General features: G+C 51.2%; 1 protein-coding gene across 8 annotated transcripts in view; it reads right to left on the bottom strand.

The window, feature by feature from the left end:
- Ltbp2 (latent transforming growth factor beta binding protein 2) overlaps window positions 1–18,377 on the bottom strand; it is a 98,884-nt gene that overhangs the window by 64,707 nt on the left and 15,800 nt on the right. For all 8 annotated transcript variants that reach the window (XM_040742759.1, XM_040742760.1, XM_040742756.1 and 5 more), the window contains 2 exons: window positions 17,957–18,027; window positions 4,341–4,587 (listed from right to left, as the gene is read on the bottom strand). In XM_040742759.1, the coding sequence (XP_040598693.1) occupies window positions 4,341–4,587; window positions 17,957–18,027 (318 nt within the window). The remainder of the gene's footprint in view (window positions 1–4,340; window positions 4,588–17,956; window positions 18,028–18,377) is intronic.

Below are 18,377 nucleotides of genomic sequence, written 5' to 3'. Positions count from 1 at the left end.
CTGCCATCATTCAACCCATAGCCCTGTGTGGTCAAGCATTAGCAGGAGCCTCTGAAAACACACCCACCACAACCCACAGCTGGTGAGCAGGATCATATGAAACTGTGGTCTGTCTGACTTATGAGCCACACCCTCAGTCCCTGTGACTTCTCTTCCCTAGACTGGGTTAGGTGGGACTCGTAAAGCACCGCAGCTTCCTCATTAAGACTCCAATGGCGGTTGGACTAAAACAGAAACCACACTACATTCAAAAGACCCACAGTCTAAATTCTACCTGACCACAATCCTAAGGTTCAACCCTTATCCTAATGCCACACTAAAGGCACATGCTAATCTCACAGCAACCACCACACCACTGTTAACCTGAAATTACATCGCCCTAACCACAGCCCTAGTCTCCCACTATTAACCTGAACATCCACCACTGTAGCCAGAAATCCAGACCTACTCTTAAAGGGCAAGGAACTCTGGGGACCCTCTCTACCCTTTGCTCCTACAAGCTCTTTGCCTTGCCCCCAAGGACACAATCGATTAAAAGACATTTGTACAAAATCCCCTTCCCACCTAACACTAAGCTGGAGACTTTCATGCAGGGATCACAGGAGGGTGGACAGCGGGGGTGCAGTGGGTCTTGGTGGTAAATGGTGGTGGTGATGGTGGTGGTGATGGTGGTGGTGGTGGTGGTGGAGGTGTTAGTGGTGATGGTGAAGGTGATGGTGATGGTGGTGATGGTGGAGGTGGTAATGGTGGTGGTGGATATGGTGGTGGAGGTGGTGGATATGGTGGTGGAGGTGGTGGTGATGGTGGTGGTGGTGGATGTGGTGGTGGAGGTGGTGGTGGTGGTGATGGTGGTAGTGGTGGAGGTGGTGGAGTGGAGGTGGTGGAGGTGGTGGTGGAGGTGAACGAAATCTGTAGCCTTCACCACTGAGCTGCAGGTTGTGGCCCAGTAATCAGCCAATAGCTTAACTCCGAGTTCGTAAAGGGCCGGGGCTGGGGCTTGAAGAACCCCTGCAGTAGTTTGCGTCTGGACTGTCCCTCCTCACAAGCCTGTGTGTTAGCGCTTGATCCCCAGGGTGGTGCTATTTGGAGGTGGCAGGATTTTCAGGAAGGTGTGGGGGTGTGGGCGGTCCTCCGGTCACTGGTGGGAAGGGATACAGCATCAGGGAGGATTTGGAACCCCGTTATCTTCCTCTTCACCTCTTGCTCCCCAGGCATGAAATGAACACCTTGCTTCACCACACACTCACTTTCTGGCTTGCAGCCAGAGGTCTGAAGCGATGGGTCTGCTCAGTCTTGGACTAGAACTTACAAAACTGTGAGTCAAAAATAAACCATTTCTTCTTATAAGTTAAGCACCTCAGGCGTTTTGCGAGAGTGATGGAGAGCTAATATAGTTCTGTTCTAAAACAGAAGCTATGGCAAGGGCCTGCTAGACCTCAGCTCTGAGAAGTCTTAGAAAGGGGGAATACCCAGATTTCATCAGAGATGTGGGGCTTCCTTGGACCAGGTGTTCTTGTTTCCACTTACAGGTGGGAAAAGGAAGAGGGGATTATGGGAAGTATAATCTGACTGTCTGCTCCCTGAGGGTAGCAGATGGATTCTGGGAGACTCCTGGTCGCTGCTCTCCTGAGCAAGCTGAGGCTTGCCCTAGCAACCTAGACATGTATGCTTAGGGCCAAGCATAGCAGGAGGAGAGTCCCTGGCCCTGGCACATTGGAAAAAGCCTCCACCTCCCTCAAAACTGCTCCCTGAACCCCTATCCATAGGGTCAAAGTTGGGTTACTGCCCTGGGCTACATCTGGGTTTCACTCTGCAGCTCTGGCTGATCTGGAACTCTCTATGTACACCAAGTTGTCCTGGAACTCACAGAGATCCACCTGAGCACCAGGATTAAAGGTGTACATCACTGGACAAATCCCATCTCTTTATATTTTACACATAAGTGCACCCCAAGGCCAGCCCTGCCCTGCCCAGGGCCTGAATTCTGTAAGTCTCAGAGTTGGCGTGGTAGATGCTAACACTGAAAAGGCCCAGAAATCCTTCCACCTCTCAGGGAACCTAGAAACGCAGTGGTCAAGTCCAGCTGGAGAAGACTGGCTTGAGGCAGCTTTGTGGGGGAAATAGGAGACAATGGCTTCCTTTCCCACCTCTCCTGGGAAGAAGCAAAAACTAGAATCACACATAAGATGCGCTGGGCCATGGGTTGTACAACTCTGCCGGGCCAGAACAGTGTTTCCTAACGCCCAGTCACTCTAGGCTTCTCTACTGGCCAGAGATGTGTTAGGCGGGGGTGGGGGGTGGAGGGTCAAAGGACCCTTTGCAAACCTTCAGGTGGCCTTTCTACACTTCCACAACTGCCTCTCCTAACAGCAAGGACAGGGACATAGGAGGTAAATGAAGTTCTCAGCTGAGATGAGAGACAGACAGACAGACAGACAGACAGACAGACAGACAGACAGACAGACAGAGACAGAGAGTGACTTTGTGGGGGGGTCGGGGGTGTGTAGGTAGGTGGTCAGGGACAACTTTTGGGACTCTGTTCTCTCCTGTCATAGGACGTATGCCTAATGTCACACAGATGGTGAGTGTAAACTCAGAACAAGAGCCAAGGCTTATCTGAATCCAAAACCCAGGTGCTAACCCGTGGTACTGAGATGGTGCACAGGTCTAGCCTCTGCCTGGTACTCTCCTGAAAGTACTTTGGCCATCACAATTGCTGCAGTGTTGTCCCTCCCCAGACATCTCTCTCTCCTTCCCACTCCCAGAATGTCCTCTGTGTCCTGTCACTCCTTTGTCTGGATAGGCATGGCCTGTCCAAACGGCTATCAGGCCAGAGGCCAGAAGCTGCTTGGGAAACCTGGCAGGGCTCACAGGAAGTGTTTAGCACTACCAGGCATGCAGGATTTGGCCTCGCAAAGCAAAACACAGCTGGGTGGACAGCAGCCGACAGTGTTGCGCTCAGACTTGCCCGGATTTCATGCTTGGAGGCCACAGGGCAGAAAGGGACGGGACTGGCCTGGGGCTGCAGCACATTAAGGATACCACAGTGGCCTCTGGCCTGAAAGCCTGCCGGAGCCGAGGATGACCCCACTGTGGGCCAAAGACTTCACCCTGACCTGAGTCTCGGATCGTTCGTTCGTACACCAAGGACAATATCCCTAGGGTACAAAACACACACAACCTAGACTTCTCACCTTTCAGTCATTCGTGTACAAATGGATTCAGCACTAGACCGTGTTAGATGTCAGGGACAATGCATTCACAGACAAGCAGGTACAAGCGTCCTTACCCCCTGAATGGCCTATCTGGAGGAAGGACAAAATGCTATAGAGGGAACCACGTCCTCCAGCTGGCATCTTGCTTGTGCCTTCACAGTAGGCCTATCTGCTTGGGGCTCACAGCCTATAGCAATCAGTGCAAGGGCCGGCCCCGCCCACCGGCTCATAGCCAATCCCAGGCCGACCCTTGGTTTTGCCCTGACATCTCAGGCCTTGGCCGTGGATGACCATTGGGTTTTGATCTTGAAGCTCCCTAAGCCTCGACCTGAGCTCACCTATCCTTTCTCCCTGTTTCTGGCTGCCCTCGGAGAGCACCCAGTGCTTGTCCGGGTGTTCATAGCCCCCTCCCCCTCCCTGCAGCCCCTTGCTACCTCAGAATAGCCTGCCTGTGGCTCCCACCCTTCATCCCTCCTCCTCCTGCTCCTCAGCAGGTCTCTCTAGACCTTTCTGACCTTTCCGGCTAAGAACCTGACCTCAGCACCAGCCAAGCCCTCCCCTGGCTCTCTTGGCTCTGAGAGGGCAAATCTGTTTTCCCCTTAGTTCAGCAAGACAAGGTCAGTTGCAAGCTTTCAGAAAGAACTCCTTGAGTAGATGTGAATGGAAAAACCAACCTAAAAAGCCGAAAGCAAACAGCCTCCTAGAAAGGGACCAGTTTGCAAAGTTCAGATTTCCCGTCCTAAGCTGGAGAAAGGTCTAGCCAGATTTGGGGCGAGGGAGAGGGCAAGTAAGTCAAGGGACAACGCCCCCCCCTTGCTCATTCTGTTCACTTTCGCAGCATGTACCTCCTCTTCCCTCTAAGGAGAAGCGTGGAGGCGAGTGAACAGAACGGGCTGTCTTTATTTTAGGTGAAGGGGCACCGTAGGGAACAGTGCAGGGGGCGGGGTCAGAGGAGATGGGGAGATGATGGGTAAAGAGCTGATACAGGCACTCCGTGCTGTTCCAGGACATACAGTCACTAATTCAACCCTCGCAAACCCACGGCATAAGTGTTAGCTTTGCTGCATCCATACTGATGAACGACTGTTCCACAGCCCCCACCCCCACCCCCAGAAGAAGGCTTACCTGGCTGGTAGTGGTGGTGGTGCCAGCGGCTGTATTCTGGTCACGAGACTTCCTCTGGCCTCGCTGTTCCTGTGAGGGCTGGGCGCCCCCTCCACTGAGCGTCTCGGCCCGGGCTTGGCATTCTGGGGGTCAAATTCCTCTTCCGGGATGACTTCTTCACAGCGTGCCCCGCGGAAGCCGGAGCGGCAGACACAGAGCTGGGGCCTGCTGCAGGAGCCCCGGTTCTGACAGGGAGGCTGGCACACGGCTGAGGAAACAGGAAGAGAGTGATGGCAGCAGAGCCAGGCACCGTGCGGCCACCCACCAACCCAAGCCCTAGGGGCTTCTGTCCCAGGAAGAGGACCTTGCCAGGCCCCTCACACACATGGGGAGCCTAACACCTAGCCTTGGAAGGCTTCTGGGACCATTCCTCTCCCTGCTACCCACAGGTCTCCAGGACGAATATGGCTGAGTTTGGAACAAGAGCTGTGGAGTGGGCTCTCCCCATAGCACCAGAGGGACACCCTGAAGGGAAAAGGACCACTTGGCACCCTATTAATGTTTAGATGTCCACTCCTACTGGGCTACAGAAACACCAAACAAATACAGACATTTTATTTCTTGTCTTCTGGTAGCTTCAGAACTTAAAAATAAAGATGGTTACCGAGCGAAGTATCAATAAATATTGAATGAATGAATGAATGAATGTCTTCATGGGGAAGGTTCAGCATTAGCCCAAAAGTTCACTGTGTGTTGTTTGCTTCTTGTTTGCTGTCACTTATGAGCTCTGCAGCCTAGACCCCACGGAGCCTGTTTTCTGGTGAGTCGCAGGGGTGGGCTGTGGAGGCTGGGAGAGCCCAAGGCCTCTAAGATACCACCCCAATTTGTTTGTGTCCTCTGAGATCCCCAACTCAGTTAGAATTCTGGCTTGGGCATTGGGATGATTCTGCCCAGTGGGTCCTAACCCAGCCTGGAGACAAAGCAGAGGCTGAAACTGGGTGTTTTCCTGTAAGCTGGTTCTCAACCTGGGGATGGAACGACCATTTCACAGGAGCCCGCATATCAGATATTTACATTATGATTCACAGCAGTAGACAACCTATAGTTATGAAGTAGCAAAGAAAATAATTTTGTGGTTGGGGTCACCACAACATAAAGGGTTGCAGCGTTAGGAAGGTTGAGAGCCACGGCTCTAAGCCTCCACTAGGGTTGCAGCATTAGGAAGGTTGAGAACCACGGCTCTAAGCCTCCACTAGGGTTGCAGCATTAGGAAGGTTGAGAACCACGGCTCTAAGCCTCCACTAGGGTTGCAGCATTAGGAAGGTTGAGAACCACGGCTCTAAGCCTCCACTAGGGTTGCAGCATTAGGAAGGTTGAGAGCCACGGCTCTAAGCCTCCACTAGCCCTTTAGGACATGGCTTCTCTCTTCACTGGCCTTTCCCACCTTACAAAGGCCAGAGACAAACCCAGTGATCTGCAGCCACCTGGAACCCCCTGCAGAGGTCCACACTGGGATGTAAAGCCAGGCCACTTTCTCCCAGGACATTCCTGGAGAACAGGTGTGAACCCGTGTGAACCCATGGTCTGGGTCATTCCGGGCATTCTAGAAGGTCTCACCCACCTGCCTTCCATTCATTCGGTAAGTGGTTGTTGAGCCCTACTGAGGGCTCTGCCCTGAAGACGAAGTCATCTTTCGCATGGAGTTTGCACTCCAGTGAGGGAGGAGCAGGGAGCAAGGGAACAACAGTGTGACTATGACATAGCACCAGGCAGACAGAAGGGTGGCAGACTTCCGAGGGCAAGCATGGAGGTTAGAAGGAAGGCAGCATGGAGGGGGAGGCACACAGGGGCTACAGGCTGCGGGCGGACGGGGAGTAAGCAACCAAGGAAACACAGACCTTGTTGCCTCGCTCATTCTAAGTACATTTTTTAAACCACCAAACCACCGCTACTCAGACCACATGCCTCCGGGGAGGGGTTCACTAGAAATCTCTCTGGAAGGAATTTCATATTCTAACCACTGGTCAGTTTAGACGGAACTCTGCAATGGTAAATTTTGGTTGTCATCTTGATTGGAACTGGCCAAATATAAGGTGGTCTGCTGCCACCAGCTAGGTAAGTCTCCTCCTGGGTTAGAGCGAGGTAAGCTACTGAGCGCATTTGTAGGACATTTTCTTGATCGAGTTATTTGAAGTGAGAAAACCTGAAATGTGGTTGGCATCGTCCAGTGGCAACCAGACACAAGGTGGCCAAGGAGAAAGCTTGCTCTTTGCCTGCTCGCTTTCCTGTTGTCTTGCTGGCAGACTCATCTACCCTGTTGTGTCTTGAGCTCATCTACTCTGCTGCTGCTGCTTCCAGTCTTCACGGGACTCAGAACCCAGTGTGGACTGAAGACCGGTGGTTCTCCAGGAATCCTCCAGACCTTCTCCATCAGATGGAGACCACTGAGCACCCAGCTTCATGGATTGAGCTGTGAGTCTCTTCAGTGTGAAGACCAATACTATTAGAGTAAGTACCCAGACAGTATCATGCAAGCTAATTTAATAAATCCTTTTAATATATATTCATTCTATTAGTTCTGCTCTCCTAGGGAACCCTGGCTAATATACTCTCCAAATTTCTAGTCCATGCCATCTCCCTTTTGGGAAGTTTCCGTTTCTTTAGCATACAGGCACACACTAGCACTGATGACCTAACTCTGACCTCTAACAACACTCTAAGTCAACCCACTCCGGCTAAACTTGCTTTCCTGCTTCCTAACCTGGACGCTTGCCTAAGAGCTCCTATTCCCTCAAAGTCACCGCCCCCCATCCCTGATGACCCATCTTTCAGTGGCTGCCTCCTCTCTTGAACAAAAGGCAAAAGCACTCTGAGCATGTCGCTGACTGAGCTCACCCAGTGGGTGGGTTTGTCGTGCTGTGTCTCAGTGTCCCCATCTACAAGGTTAGCCCTTGGAGTACAGTCATCTTTAGTTCCTGGCATCCAATAGCACAGGCGTCCTCTTCACTCTGGCAGTTTCTCCCCAGTGGGTGCTGACAATATACCTTGCAAATAGAGTCTCATTTACTCCTCTCTACAACCCTTTGCAGCAGGTATGATTATAATTCCTAGTTTGCCCATAATGCCTATGGATGTCAAGGAGGTTAGACTTGCCTAGATAATGGAGTTAGCATTCAAACCTATGACTAAATATAGCCCATCCTTGCCTACCAATTCCCAGCATGACTTGCATGGCTCTTTTTCCTACAACCTCTGAGCCCTGGCTTGGAGCTGATAATGATAAAAAAGGATATGTTGGTTTCAAATTATTATTACCAAAGGGACCATTGTAAGCCCAGCCCTGGGGAAGCTACCTATCCCAGGCTGGCACTGGTAGGTAAGGGAGGCTCCAGGCCAATTTACATTTCTAGAGCCACATGGTAAATTTCAAATTATGAGGAGAGATTGTGCCTGATCTGCTTTGATAAGTGTTCTTAGAGTACTCACAAGTTCTGGGCTGAGATAGAGTGACAGTTAGGGAAGTTTCCTGGAGTAAGTGATGCTGACCAGCCATTCAAAGGATGAGACAATTGGAAAGCCTGCCCATCGAGAGTATTCAAGGGCAGGGTACCCAGTCAGTAGGTAGTAAGGGTAGTATCAGGAAGACAACTGAGGAATGCTAACCCTGAACTAGATCCTAAGGCCAAGCATCTTCTGTGGTGCCTCGGGGCCCCTTTCTATTCCCAACCCCCATGTAAGCAGATAATTCCAGAGAACTGTAAACCAAACCCTTCCCCAAACACAAACTCTCACCCCAAGATTTTAGCCAATGACTGGACATCATTCCATCTGCCCAACTATAACTAGCTACCACCTGACCACCTGCCCCGGCCCCTGTCACCACCATTTCGGCCATAGACACTGTCTGCTAAGACAGCTTGGCAGGCAAACACTGAAGAAGGCATATACCATGGGCACTTCTTGGGCCTGGTTTTCTTTTAGGAATGGAGAAGCCATGAGGACCGACCCCTCTCACCCAGCAGAGACCCCAAACCTGGCATGCATGAGGGGAGGGTCATGCAGCCCCGATCTCTGAGCAAGTGATATTTGCCTCAAAGGTGGCTTTTAAAATTTTTTTAATTTTATGTGCATTGGTGTTTTGCCTTCATGTATGTCTGGGTGAGGGCATCAGATCCCCTGGAACTGGCGTTACAGACAGCTGTGAGCCACTACATGAGTGCTGGAAATTGAACCCTGAACCTGGGTTCCTCTGGAAAAGCAATCAGTGCTCTAACCACTGAGCAATCTCTCCAGCCCACCAAAGGTGGCTTTTGATGTAAGATGACCTTCTCCCCTCCTAAGACCAAGGATGACCCATCCTCGACATTAACAATAACATCTTTCACTCTCTGGAAATCTGAGACACCCAGCCCGGCAAGCTAAGCCCCTGTGCCTCCACCACTTGCTTCTGGTTCTGCCTTCTTCAGCAAGGCTGTCTGCTGCCAACGTCTGTGAACTCTCTCTTGACCAGCACTGAGGGTCCAGCGAGTCCATAGATAACTGAGAGCAGCTACACAGAGGAAATCCCGATATGTGGGGTTCTCACACTTCCAGAAGGTCTTTTCTCAACCAGGAGTTCCATTCTCAGGGAGGACTTTGGTCGGTCCAATGAATGGCTTACAGGGAATGAGTGGTCAGCAGGGAAACTGGATATATCATTTTCTCTCTATTATATCATCATAAATAAAAGTCTTAAGACCTCCAGACCAGCCAGCTGTGTTGACAGATAAACACCCTCCTGGGAAGGTGGCCTTTCCCAGCTTGCGGAGGCAGACCTTCCCTGTCGGGAGGGTCTGAGGGTTTGAGCCGGCTCTCACCAGCCTCCTAGCAGCCTGTCTGGTCTCCACCTGTCTCAGCATGTGACACACTACAGCGCTACATTGTCTGGTTTTTTTTTGCTTGTAAATTTATCTTATGTGCATTGCTGTGAAGGTGTCAGATCCCCTAGAACAAGAATTACAGACAGTTGTGAGCTACCGTGTGGGTGCTGGGAATTGAACTCAGGTCCTCTGGAAGAGCAGGCAGTGCTCTTAATGACTGAGCCATCTCTCCAGCCCAGGGGTCTGGTTTTTTTTTTCTAAGCCAATCATATGTATTATGAGACTGGATCATGAAGTCCTCTTCCCTCCCCTACAAAGGCACCCCTAAATGGCTCACAATGGTGGTGCCTATCTAAGAAAAGGAAAATTCTGACAGCTTTTTTCGTGTTTTTTTTCTTGTGTTAAGTGCTCTTTTAAACTTTCTTTGGCATACATACATGTGTTCACATGAGGGTGGGCACACAGTGTGTGGTACTATGCATGTGTGTGCATGTGGAGGCTAGAGGCTGGCAGTTGAGTGTCTTCCCTGACCCTTCTAGAGCCACATGATACATTTCAAATTATGAGGGAAGATGTGAGCCTGCTCACGCATCTGCTTTGATAAGTGTTCTTAGAGTGCTCACAAGGTCTGGGCTGAGATAGAAAAAGTCTCTAGTACACTATACAGACAGGACACACAGGTCCGTGGGGCTAGTGTTATGTTGGCCAGAGCCTCTGACTCAGGCTGGTTAGAGTGTAGCGGGGTGACAGGAAGAAGGAAGCAGGGCTTCTCACCAAAACCTACAGTTCACCATTTGGCTAGGCTAACTAGGCAGCTTGTTCCAGATATCCCATGTGTCTGACTCATGGGATTACATACAGGCTGTCATAACCATCCTGCATTTATGTGTGTGCTGGGGACTGAACTCTGGTCCTTGCAGCAAGCCCTTTATCCTCAAGATGTTCCAGTCCCTAAAATGGTATTTTCAAATTAAAGGTGGTTGCATATGGCAGTTGTTTTTAAACTCACCCAATTCCCTCCACTTGGAGAACTGAAAAGCTGGTCACTGTCCACTGGCTCTTTTGTTTTATTTATTTATTTATTTATTTATTTATTTTTATGTTCAGTGTGTCTATAACACCGAGAGGGTGCAAGTGAGGAGTCAAAGGACAGAGTCAGTCGCTCCTTCTATTTTTACTTGGTTTCTGGGGATCAATCAGTTCATCAGGCTGGTGTGGCAAGTGCCTTTGCCAGCTGAACCATTTTGCAGGTGGTGTTTGTTTGTTTGTTTGTTTTGCTTTGTTTTTGATATTGTACTGATGTATGAAATCCAATGACAGACACCACTGTGAGAGAAGACAAGTATGACCTTTTGGAAACAAATGAGCACAGATCTCAAAATGTATCCAAAGCAAACTGGCTATGTCAGAATTGCTAGGAGCTGGGGGCTTGCTACAAGTAACAAAATAATGCACCTGAGAAGAGACAGCTCCAAGCAAGGCTATGACATCTGAAGAGAGAAAACTCCAAGCTTGGTGGACGTTTTCCCCCCAGACAGTGTTTCTCTGTGTAACAGCTTTGGCTATCCTGGAACGCACTCTGTAGACCAGGCTGGCCTCGAAGTCACAATGATTTGTCTACCTCTGCCTCCCGAGTGCTGGAATTAAAGGCGTGTGCCACCACCATCTGGTAGTGTACTTTTATACCCACCTCAGACATCCTGTTGTTCTTATTGAGGAGAGATTACACTTGGCATTTAAGAGATTAACTCGGTGGGAATTCGAAGACTCCGAGGATCTTTGCTTGGCTACTGGAGGAGAGTTATAGGCAGGGTACCACAGTGTCTCCATCAGTCCTGTGGGGGCTGATTCACTAGAAGGCACACGTCTAGCGCCTCCTCCTTATTGGAGAACAGCACCCTTGGGTAGCCAGAGGCCGTGCTGGTCTCTGACCATTCACAATTTGACTCTTCTGGAACCCGGCCTTCTCCACCCTCCCCCAGAACTCTCTCTTCTCTTTTTCACTCAACATTAGACATGTGGAGAGTTCAGCTCTACAGAGATAGCAGAACACCGAACAAGAGGAAGAAACAAAACCTCCCGACACTGCTTTGAAAGCAGGAAATGGGTGGGAATACCGTTTGTTGTCTGTTCCCAGACACCCTCACCTTTTTGTCTGTGCCCCCACTATCTTGACTCAGCTCCAAAAGTTGAGCAAAGGTATACCCCGACTTTCCACACAAAACACAAACACAGAATGGCAGGCCTGGGGGAAGGTTCTAGAAAGAGTGCCCACTGTGTAAAACGGATGCTACTGTCCCATGATGACCAGCTGCTTGTTAGTAGAAAGCTCAGGAGGGGGGTATCAGTAGGATATGGTCTGAGCCAACTCAGCCACCCCTGACTGTGTGACCTTGGTACTTTTCACCTCACACATAGTCTTGCTGAGGAATCAGGCTGCTGACTCCCCTGTCTACGGATCCTGGCAGAGGACAACTTCTCCACTTTCTAAAACTGCCCGTTCGGCGCGATTCAGCACAGTAGCCGCAAGTTGTTTGTGGTTATTTAAGTGTAAAAGGGTTGGATTGAGATGTCATAAAATTTAAAACTCGACTCCTCATTCCCATTTGCCACAGTTCAAGTGTTTACTAGTCACATGTGGCTTGTGGTGACCATATTGGACAGCAAAATATCGAACATTTCCGTCTTCCGAACATTCTAGTAGTCAACACACCAAGCTAAAAAAAAAAAAAAACAGCCGCGGGTGGGGGCCAGAGGCTTTTGAACTTAGCCACACCCCATTCCCCTTAGCCAGGCCTAGACTAATGTGCAGAAGGAAGTCCAACAACAGTACAGACAGACAGACAACCTCTTTCTTCCGAGTTCCACAGACACCTTCCTTTTCTCTCTACAGGCTGTGAGGTGAGACACTGGCCTGAGATCCCCCCCCCCACTGCTTCTCCTGTCTTCTGCCTCCAGGGACCTAACCACCTGTCCCCTACTCTGTGGATCTCTTTCTACTACAAACTGTTTGCAGATCTGACGGTTTCTGATCACCCACAACACTTGCCCTGGGTGCTCCCAGCACCTCACCTTTGGAATGTGTTTGGGGGGGACAGGGGCGCAACATTTTGGCCCTAAAGGCAGAGACCCTGAGAATCTCAGGCTCCCATACCCTCAGAACCCTCTGAGGACTTATCCTTTCCACCTAAGCCCCATGAGGAGGGCATTACCTGTCAGAACCTTGGGCCTGGGCCTCCAGGCTGTGGAGAAGTCAGGGCCCCAAGGCCTTACCCCACATCCACCACAGCTGTGCTGGGCCACTGCTCTCGGGACTGCTGCAAACAGCACCAGGGTTCAGAGGCCCGCTAAGCGCCGGGCTCCAAAATAGCAGTTGTATTCACATAAAAGCCTCTAATGAGAGAAAGATGCCATTTTTGGCCCCTTGCACACACTCTGCAGACGCTGTCTGGCAGGCCAAGTGGGCCTCTACTGTTTGGCGGCCGGAGGGGAGGAAGGGAAGGTGTGAGTCAGACTTTGGCCCCAGCCTCTAGGCCTGGACCGCCCTGTTAATTGCTTTAACAAATGCTGAGATGCTGGGCCACTTGGAGGCTGAGGGCCAGGGACTGGGGCAGAAAGCAGCCCCAATCCCCACCAGCCACAGCAGGCACACGATAGAGACTTCCAGGTGTATCCATCCTGCAACCTTGACTTGGCTGTGAGAAGCCGGGGCTTTGGCGGTTCCATTTCTAGCGGGGCCCCTTGGGATGAGGAACAGGACAAGCACCACCAGGGGTGAGCCTGTGATGAGCCTCTTCCTGGAAAGCACCAGCAAGTGCACAGAAGATAGTTCTATGGTTGACATGTAGCCATTTACCCCCGGTACCCTCATCCCGTGGCAGAGCATAGAGGAAAGGGTTACCTTGCCATCACGGACTGTCTGAATCCTAACCACACGGATGCAGGAGTCATTACCACTGGTCAACCTGTCCTTATCTAGAACATGGCTGTGCATCCAATATTTACCGCTGCATAGAATAGTAACGAAGATGAACTCTGTCCATTCCATCATGGAATTAATTAAAATTAATCACAGAGGTATCAGAAAACAGAAGACTGGAAATCGGGATGTGAGATATGGCGGTAACAGTCAAGGGGCCCAGACCCAGAGGAAACAAGACTGATGAGGAGCAAGTCTGACAGAGTGACTGGAAGCTGCCTTTCTGAGGAGAGGAGCACAGTGCAGAGACTGGGGAGATGACAAGAGGCCAGGCTCACAGTGGAGGCAGAGCCGGGGAGAGTAGCATTCGCAACAGAGTAGAGGAGGCACACTCCCAGCAGCCAAGCTAGACTACATGAGTCGGGGTAAGGGCCAAGAGCCAGGTGGAAGGTCACTGGTTTTAGGACCCCCACAGCAGAAGGCAATCAGATGCATTAAGGGAGGACAGAAAGAGCAGCAAGCAGACTTCTGCAGACATCCAGACTAGATCCCTGCATGCACCGAAGACCACAGAGGCATCACAGGAAGAGTGAGGCAGGCACAGTCCACATAGAACTCAACAAGCAGGGTTTAGCAAGGACTGAGGACAAAGTTCGAGCAGGAAGGCATCCCACGCGTCCCTAACTATCTGAGGCTGTCCTTCACACAGGGAGCAAAAACTGGCTCACGGGAAAGAAAGCTCGGGCTCATTCGCACAAGCTGGGGCTGGACAGCCAGGGAGGCAATCACAACAGATACAGCAGCAGTCAGGAGCCTGAGGTCAAGGGAGACACGGGCTGTGGCCCCAAGACAGAGTCTACATCTGCGAGAAAGCAGGCCACTCCAGCCAGGGCAGCGCAGCCAGAAAGAAGAGGAAGGGAAAGTCCTGGGAAACCTCTTGCTTAGTAGCAGGTATAGGAGCTGCATGTAGAGGACACACTGGTGTGTGCAAAGGGAACCAGCCTCGTGGGGAAACTCCTTCTCGCCATGAAGAGCTCAAGTATCCCACGTGACATCATCCGGAGAGTGTGTATTTCTTATTAATTGGGTCTCCATTGAGCTCACATGATTTCTTTCGTTTCCTCCTATCTTCCTCCCCACCATTCGCTAACAACTTCAGCATAACTGTCCTTCTGGCGGGCTGGTGAGTCTTGTACGGGTGTGATGGGTGGGATCAAGCACTCTGAGGGAAGCCAAGCGGGGCCGGAAAAAAAGGAGCAGGGTCGTTGCAGGACTGAGATAAGAATCAGAAGGGATGCTATCCCAGTGCCCACCACACAATGCAGAGACGGCAGATCAAGAAGTCAGGAGCAAATGCACATCAGGACTGCATCACCAGGTCCCCTGCACAGCAGGGAGGGCTGACAGGAGCTTGACAACAGTAAGGGATTTCTCAGCTTAGCCCAGGAATGCCACATAGACGTCCTACATGCAGGGGCAGTGAGATAACCCCTGCCCTTAGAAATCAAAGCCAAGAATGAAGACTCTGTATAAAGAGCCTGGAGAACAACACAGCAGACCATGAGTGAAATGTTTGATCTAAGTTACCTCGTTTGTTCCTTACAACTCTGAGAGGGAGCAATTCTTGTTAGTCACAGGGCACAGAAGAGGACCCGGGGACACAGAGACCTGGAACGGCTTGCCCATGGCCACACACTCACCAGGTGGGTCCCTGGCACAGGCTCCGGCCACTGTGCTCCAAACACCATGTGCCTAACCATGTTCCAGGCTGCCTGCACAGTTGCTCATTTAGCAGAAAGAATGGTGGTAAGGGCTGGCCCTTGGGAGCCAGAGACTGGATTCATATACAGACTGCTGAACCCCCACTCCCCAACATGGACAACTATCCAGGTGAATCTGCAAACAGGGGGTGCTGGTGGTGGATCAAATCTAGCCTCGAAAGTCATTGTATTAAAATTCTGTGATATATGAATCTCTTTGAGTTTGAGGCTAGCCTGGTCTATAGACCATGTTCTAGGACAGCAAAGGATACACAGAGAAACTCTGTCTTGAAACCACCCCCCCAAAATCAGTATTTTAAAGGACTTATGATAACTTGGCACACTGTGAGAGATGTAGATTGTATTGTTGTTAATCCCAAAGATGAGCCTCAGTTGTCACGTGCTATATGGCTAAAACTCAACTAAAAAGGGAACTAGTTACTTGCCCAAGGATCTAAAACTAGGGTTCAGACATCCATCTCCTCTAGATCTGGTGACAGAATCTAAAGCATAGACTCTTAACCTCGAACCTTACTGCAAGAGTTGGAGTCTAGAGAGGGGCCCCTCCTCAGCCACTGCACTGCAGGGAACTCTGTTCTTCCCAGAGCAGCCTCAGGCCCCGAGTCTTCAAGTCAAGATAGGAAGGTTCAAGTCAAGAAGGAGGCTCCGCAGCACCTTCCCCAGCCGTGTGGAGACAGGGGTGAGCCAGTGTGAGGAAGCTGAAGAATCTCCCTCAAATCAGCAGCTGCAAACACGACAGCCATCCCACATCCGACTGCCCTTCCCCTCAGTCAGCTGCTTCCACAAATACACAAACACATGAATCATGTGGAAGAGCTGGCAAGGCCACAGGGGGTAAAAGGCAGATACCAAGACCAAGGGAGGAAACCGTGGCCCGATTCCCGACCCCACCAAGGTAGAGGAGGAACCGGAGACGCAGCAGTGTGGCGGCCAGAGAGACACAGAGGCTTCCCTGGTTCCAGGGGCCTTGGGAGGAGGGAGCAGACTAGCCGGGGAGGTGGGATCGTGCCTTAGGACTTAGCATTGCTTCCGTGAGAGAAGAGAGAGGCCAGGAATTGGAGGCAGCCGAGCTAGGACCAGAACTTCTGCACATGTGTAATATATCATCAAGTCCTCATATCTGGGGAGCCAGGAGAGGAACTAAGACTCCACACGGTTTGAGGGCCAAGACTGAAATGGGGCTATGTCATACACCCCTCCTTGGTGCTCTCACCTCCCACCTGCCTGGAAGGTATCCCATACGGATGAAATTACCAGGACAGGATCCTGAGCATTCTCTGGCATGGCATCTCCCATCCCTGAGGGCAGCTACATAGAGGGGAGAGGGCAATGAGAAGCCACTGGGGAAGCACAGAGCCAGCTGCCAGGGTATGGAGCCAAGAGCACCACATTCTACCCAACCCTGGACCCAGCTATCCAGGGCCAACACCCCATTGCTCACGTGGTTCTCATTAGGCTCATTAGCAGCAAAATAGCAACAAGCAAACAGTATAGGGACCAACTAATTACCACACAGCCCTTCAGTGGGCAGCCTCCAAAGAGCTGCCAGCCTACAGCCTGGATCGAGGGTGAGGGGACAGGTTTGGGGGGGTTAGTACAGCATAGCCAGGCTGGACAGAGACATAATGGGGGTGTGGGCACCTATACATCCTCTGAGACACGAGGGTGCACACACACTTGGTGTGAGACACTCTGCACTCACCCAACCTCAAGTTTCCAGTGTTGAAACTACAGTTTGGCAAAGGAAAATACTGGAAAATCATGAGTGAGTTAGGAAACAGCCTGCAGGCTTGCAGGCCTGAGTGTGGCCAGGCCTAGACCCCTCAGGCATCTGGGCAGAAGCCCACACCCTGTGAGGCTGCCTGTTCCAGTCAACCCAAGCAATATTCTACCAGCCAAAAGGCTCCCTGCAAAAGCTGAGCTGTCTAGAACATACCAGTCTCCTTCCTTGGACTTCAGACATCTCAGGGGCCCCAGGGACTCTCAAACTGTGGTTCCCGGCCCTGCAGCGTCAACTCCCCCAGCATGCACAGCACTCCATCCTCCTGACCGTAGCCTTAGTGGAGGATAAGTAAATATGCACTGAGACACTTAACTGTGATGTCTGTGAAGAGCCCAGCAAGGTGTTAGGCAACCCTAATACCCAACTCTTAGCTGGTAGCAGCCCCAGGGCTACCCTCCCCAGCGCTCCCCAGCAGAGTGAGGCCCCAAAGAAAGGATCGGGTACCGGATGGCAAGGCATAAGTAGCATCCTGGAGTCAGGCTGTCTGAATTCCATTCTACTTCTGCCATCGCCTGACTTGTTTCCTCATCCACCAAGGGGGAAGGTTCAGCACAGTTTGTAGAATGGGTACTGCATAAGTATTGTCTCTTGACACTGCCTCTGGCATTAATGGAGGCATGGGTCATGTTTCTCCCACCCTTGTGCAAAGGGTCAGCCTAGAAGTCATGACTCTTCCTGCTTCCATCCTTGGACTTGGCATAGCTATGATGATTTCTTTCCCAACATTAGCACACCTTTGATCCCAGCACTCGGGAGGCAGAGGCAGGTGGATCTCTGAGTTCCAGGCTAGCCTGGTCTACAGAGAGAGTTCCAGGACAGGTTCCAAAGCTACAGAGAAACCTTATGTTGAGAAAAACAAAAAACAAAACAACTTTGAAGACTTCAGAGTAATCTGAGAGAAGGCTGCTCCAGACACTGACTTGGAGCCTTATTTGATCATCCTAGTACCCAGTCTGCCTGATAGGCCAGGATTGTGAGCCAAGGGTCAAGGAAGAGGTAGATTCCCACAGCCCACAGTAAGAATGGTGCCCCAGAGGTATATTCTGCAGATCACAAACATGGGTACCAACACAGCGGGCCAGAAGAAGGAAATGTTGGGAGTTTAAAACACAAGCAGGAATCTGCTCTGAGAAAGCCTCTTAAGTCTCCCTTCCACTACACATCACCTCTACCCCGAAGACCAGCCGCATCCCCCAGAAAGAGGCAAGGAGACCCAAGGAAAGCTCCAGGTGCTGGGGTCCTCATCCAGGTCTACCTCAAGAGCAAGAGGGGTGGATGGGACAGGAGGCACTCACGTTTAATACAGTGGTTGGTGCTGTTTGATGTAGTCCATCCTGGGCAGCACTGTCCCCCGCAGACATTTCTCCTGTGGAGTCACCAGAGCAAAGTTAACACAAGGGTGCTCAGGACTGGGACTACTCAGACAGGGCTTGGGGGACACTTGGAGGCTGAGAAGACTGTCTGCATCCTGCGGAGAGGCCACCTGGTCCAGGAATGAGCACTGTGGTGTGACAAAGACCGAAGCTGAGTCTTGTCCCTGCCATTCTCTGTATACCCCTGGGAATCTCAGTCTCTCCATCTACATGAAGATAATGCCCGCCTCACTGAGTGACTGTGATGGGTGAGACAAGGTGTGTAGCACCCAGTACACAGAAGCCACTACAGAGCACGGTGGTATACTGACAGGAGTTCTAGGCCAGTCTAGAATGGGGCAAG

Source organism: Mesocricetus auratus, unplaced genomic scaffold (assembly GCF_017639785.1).
Source record: "Mesocricetus auratus isolate SY011 unplaced genomic scaffold, BCM_Maur_2.0 Super-Scaffold_15014, whole genome shotgun sequence".
Taxonomy (NCBI): Eukaryota; Metazoa; Chordata; class Mammalia; order Rodentia; family Cricetidae; genus Mesocricetus; species Mesocricetus auratus.
This window is presented reverse-complemented; position numbering and strand designations above follow the sequence as displayed.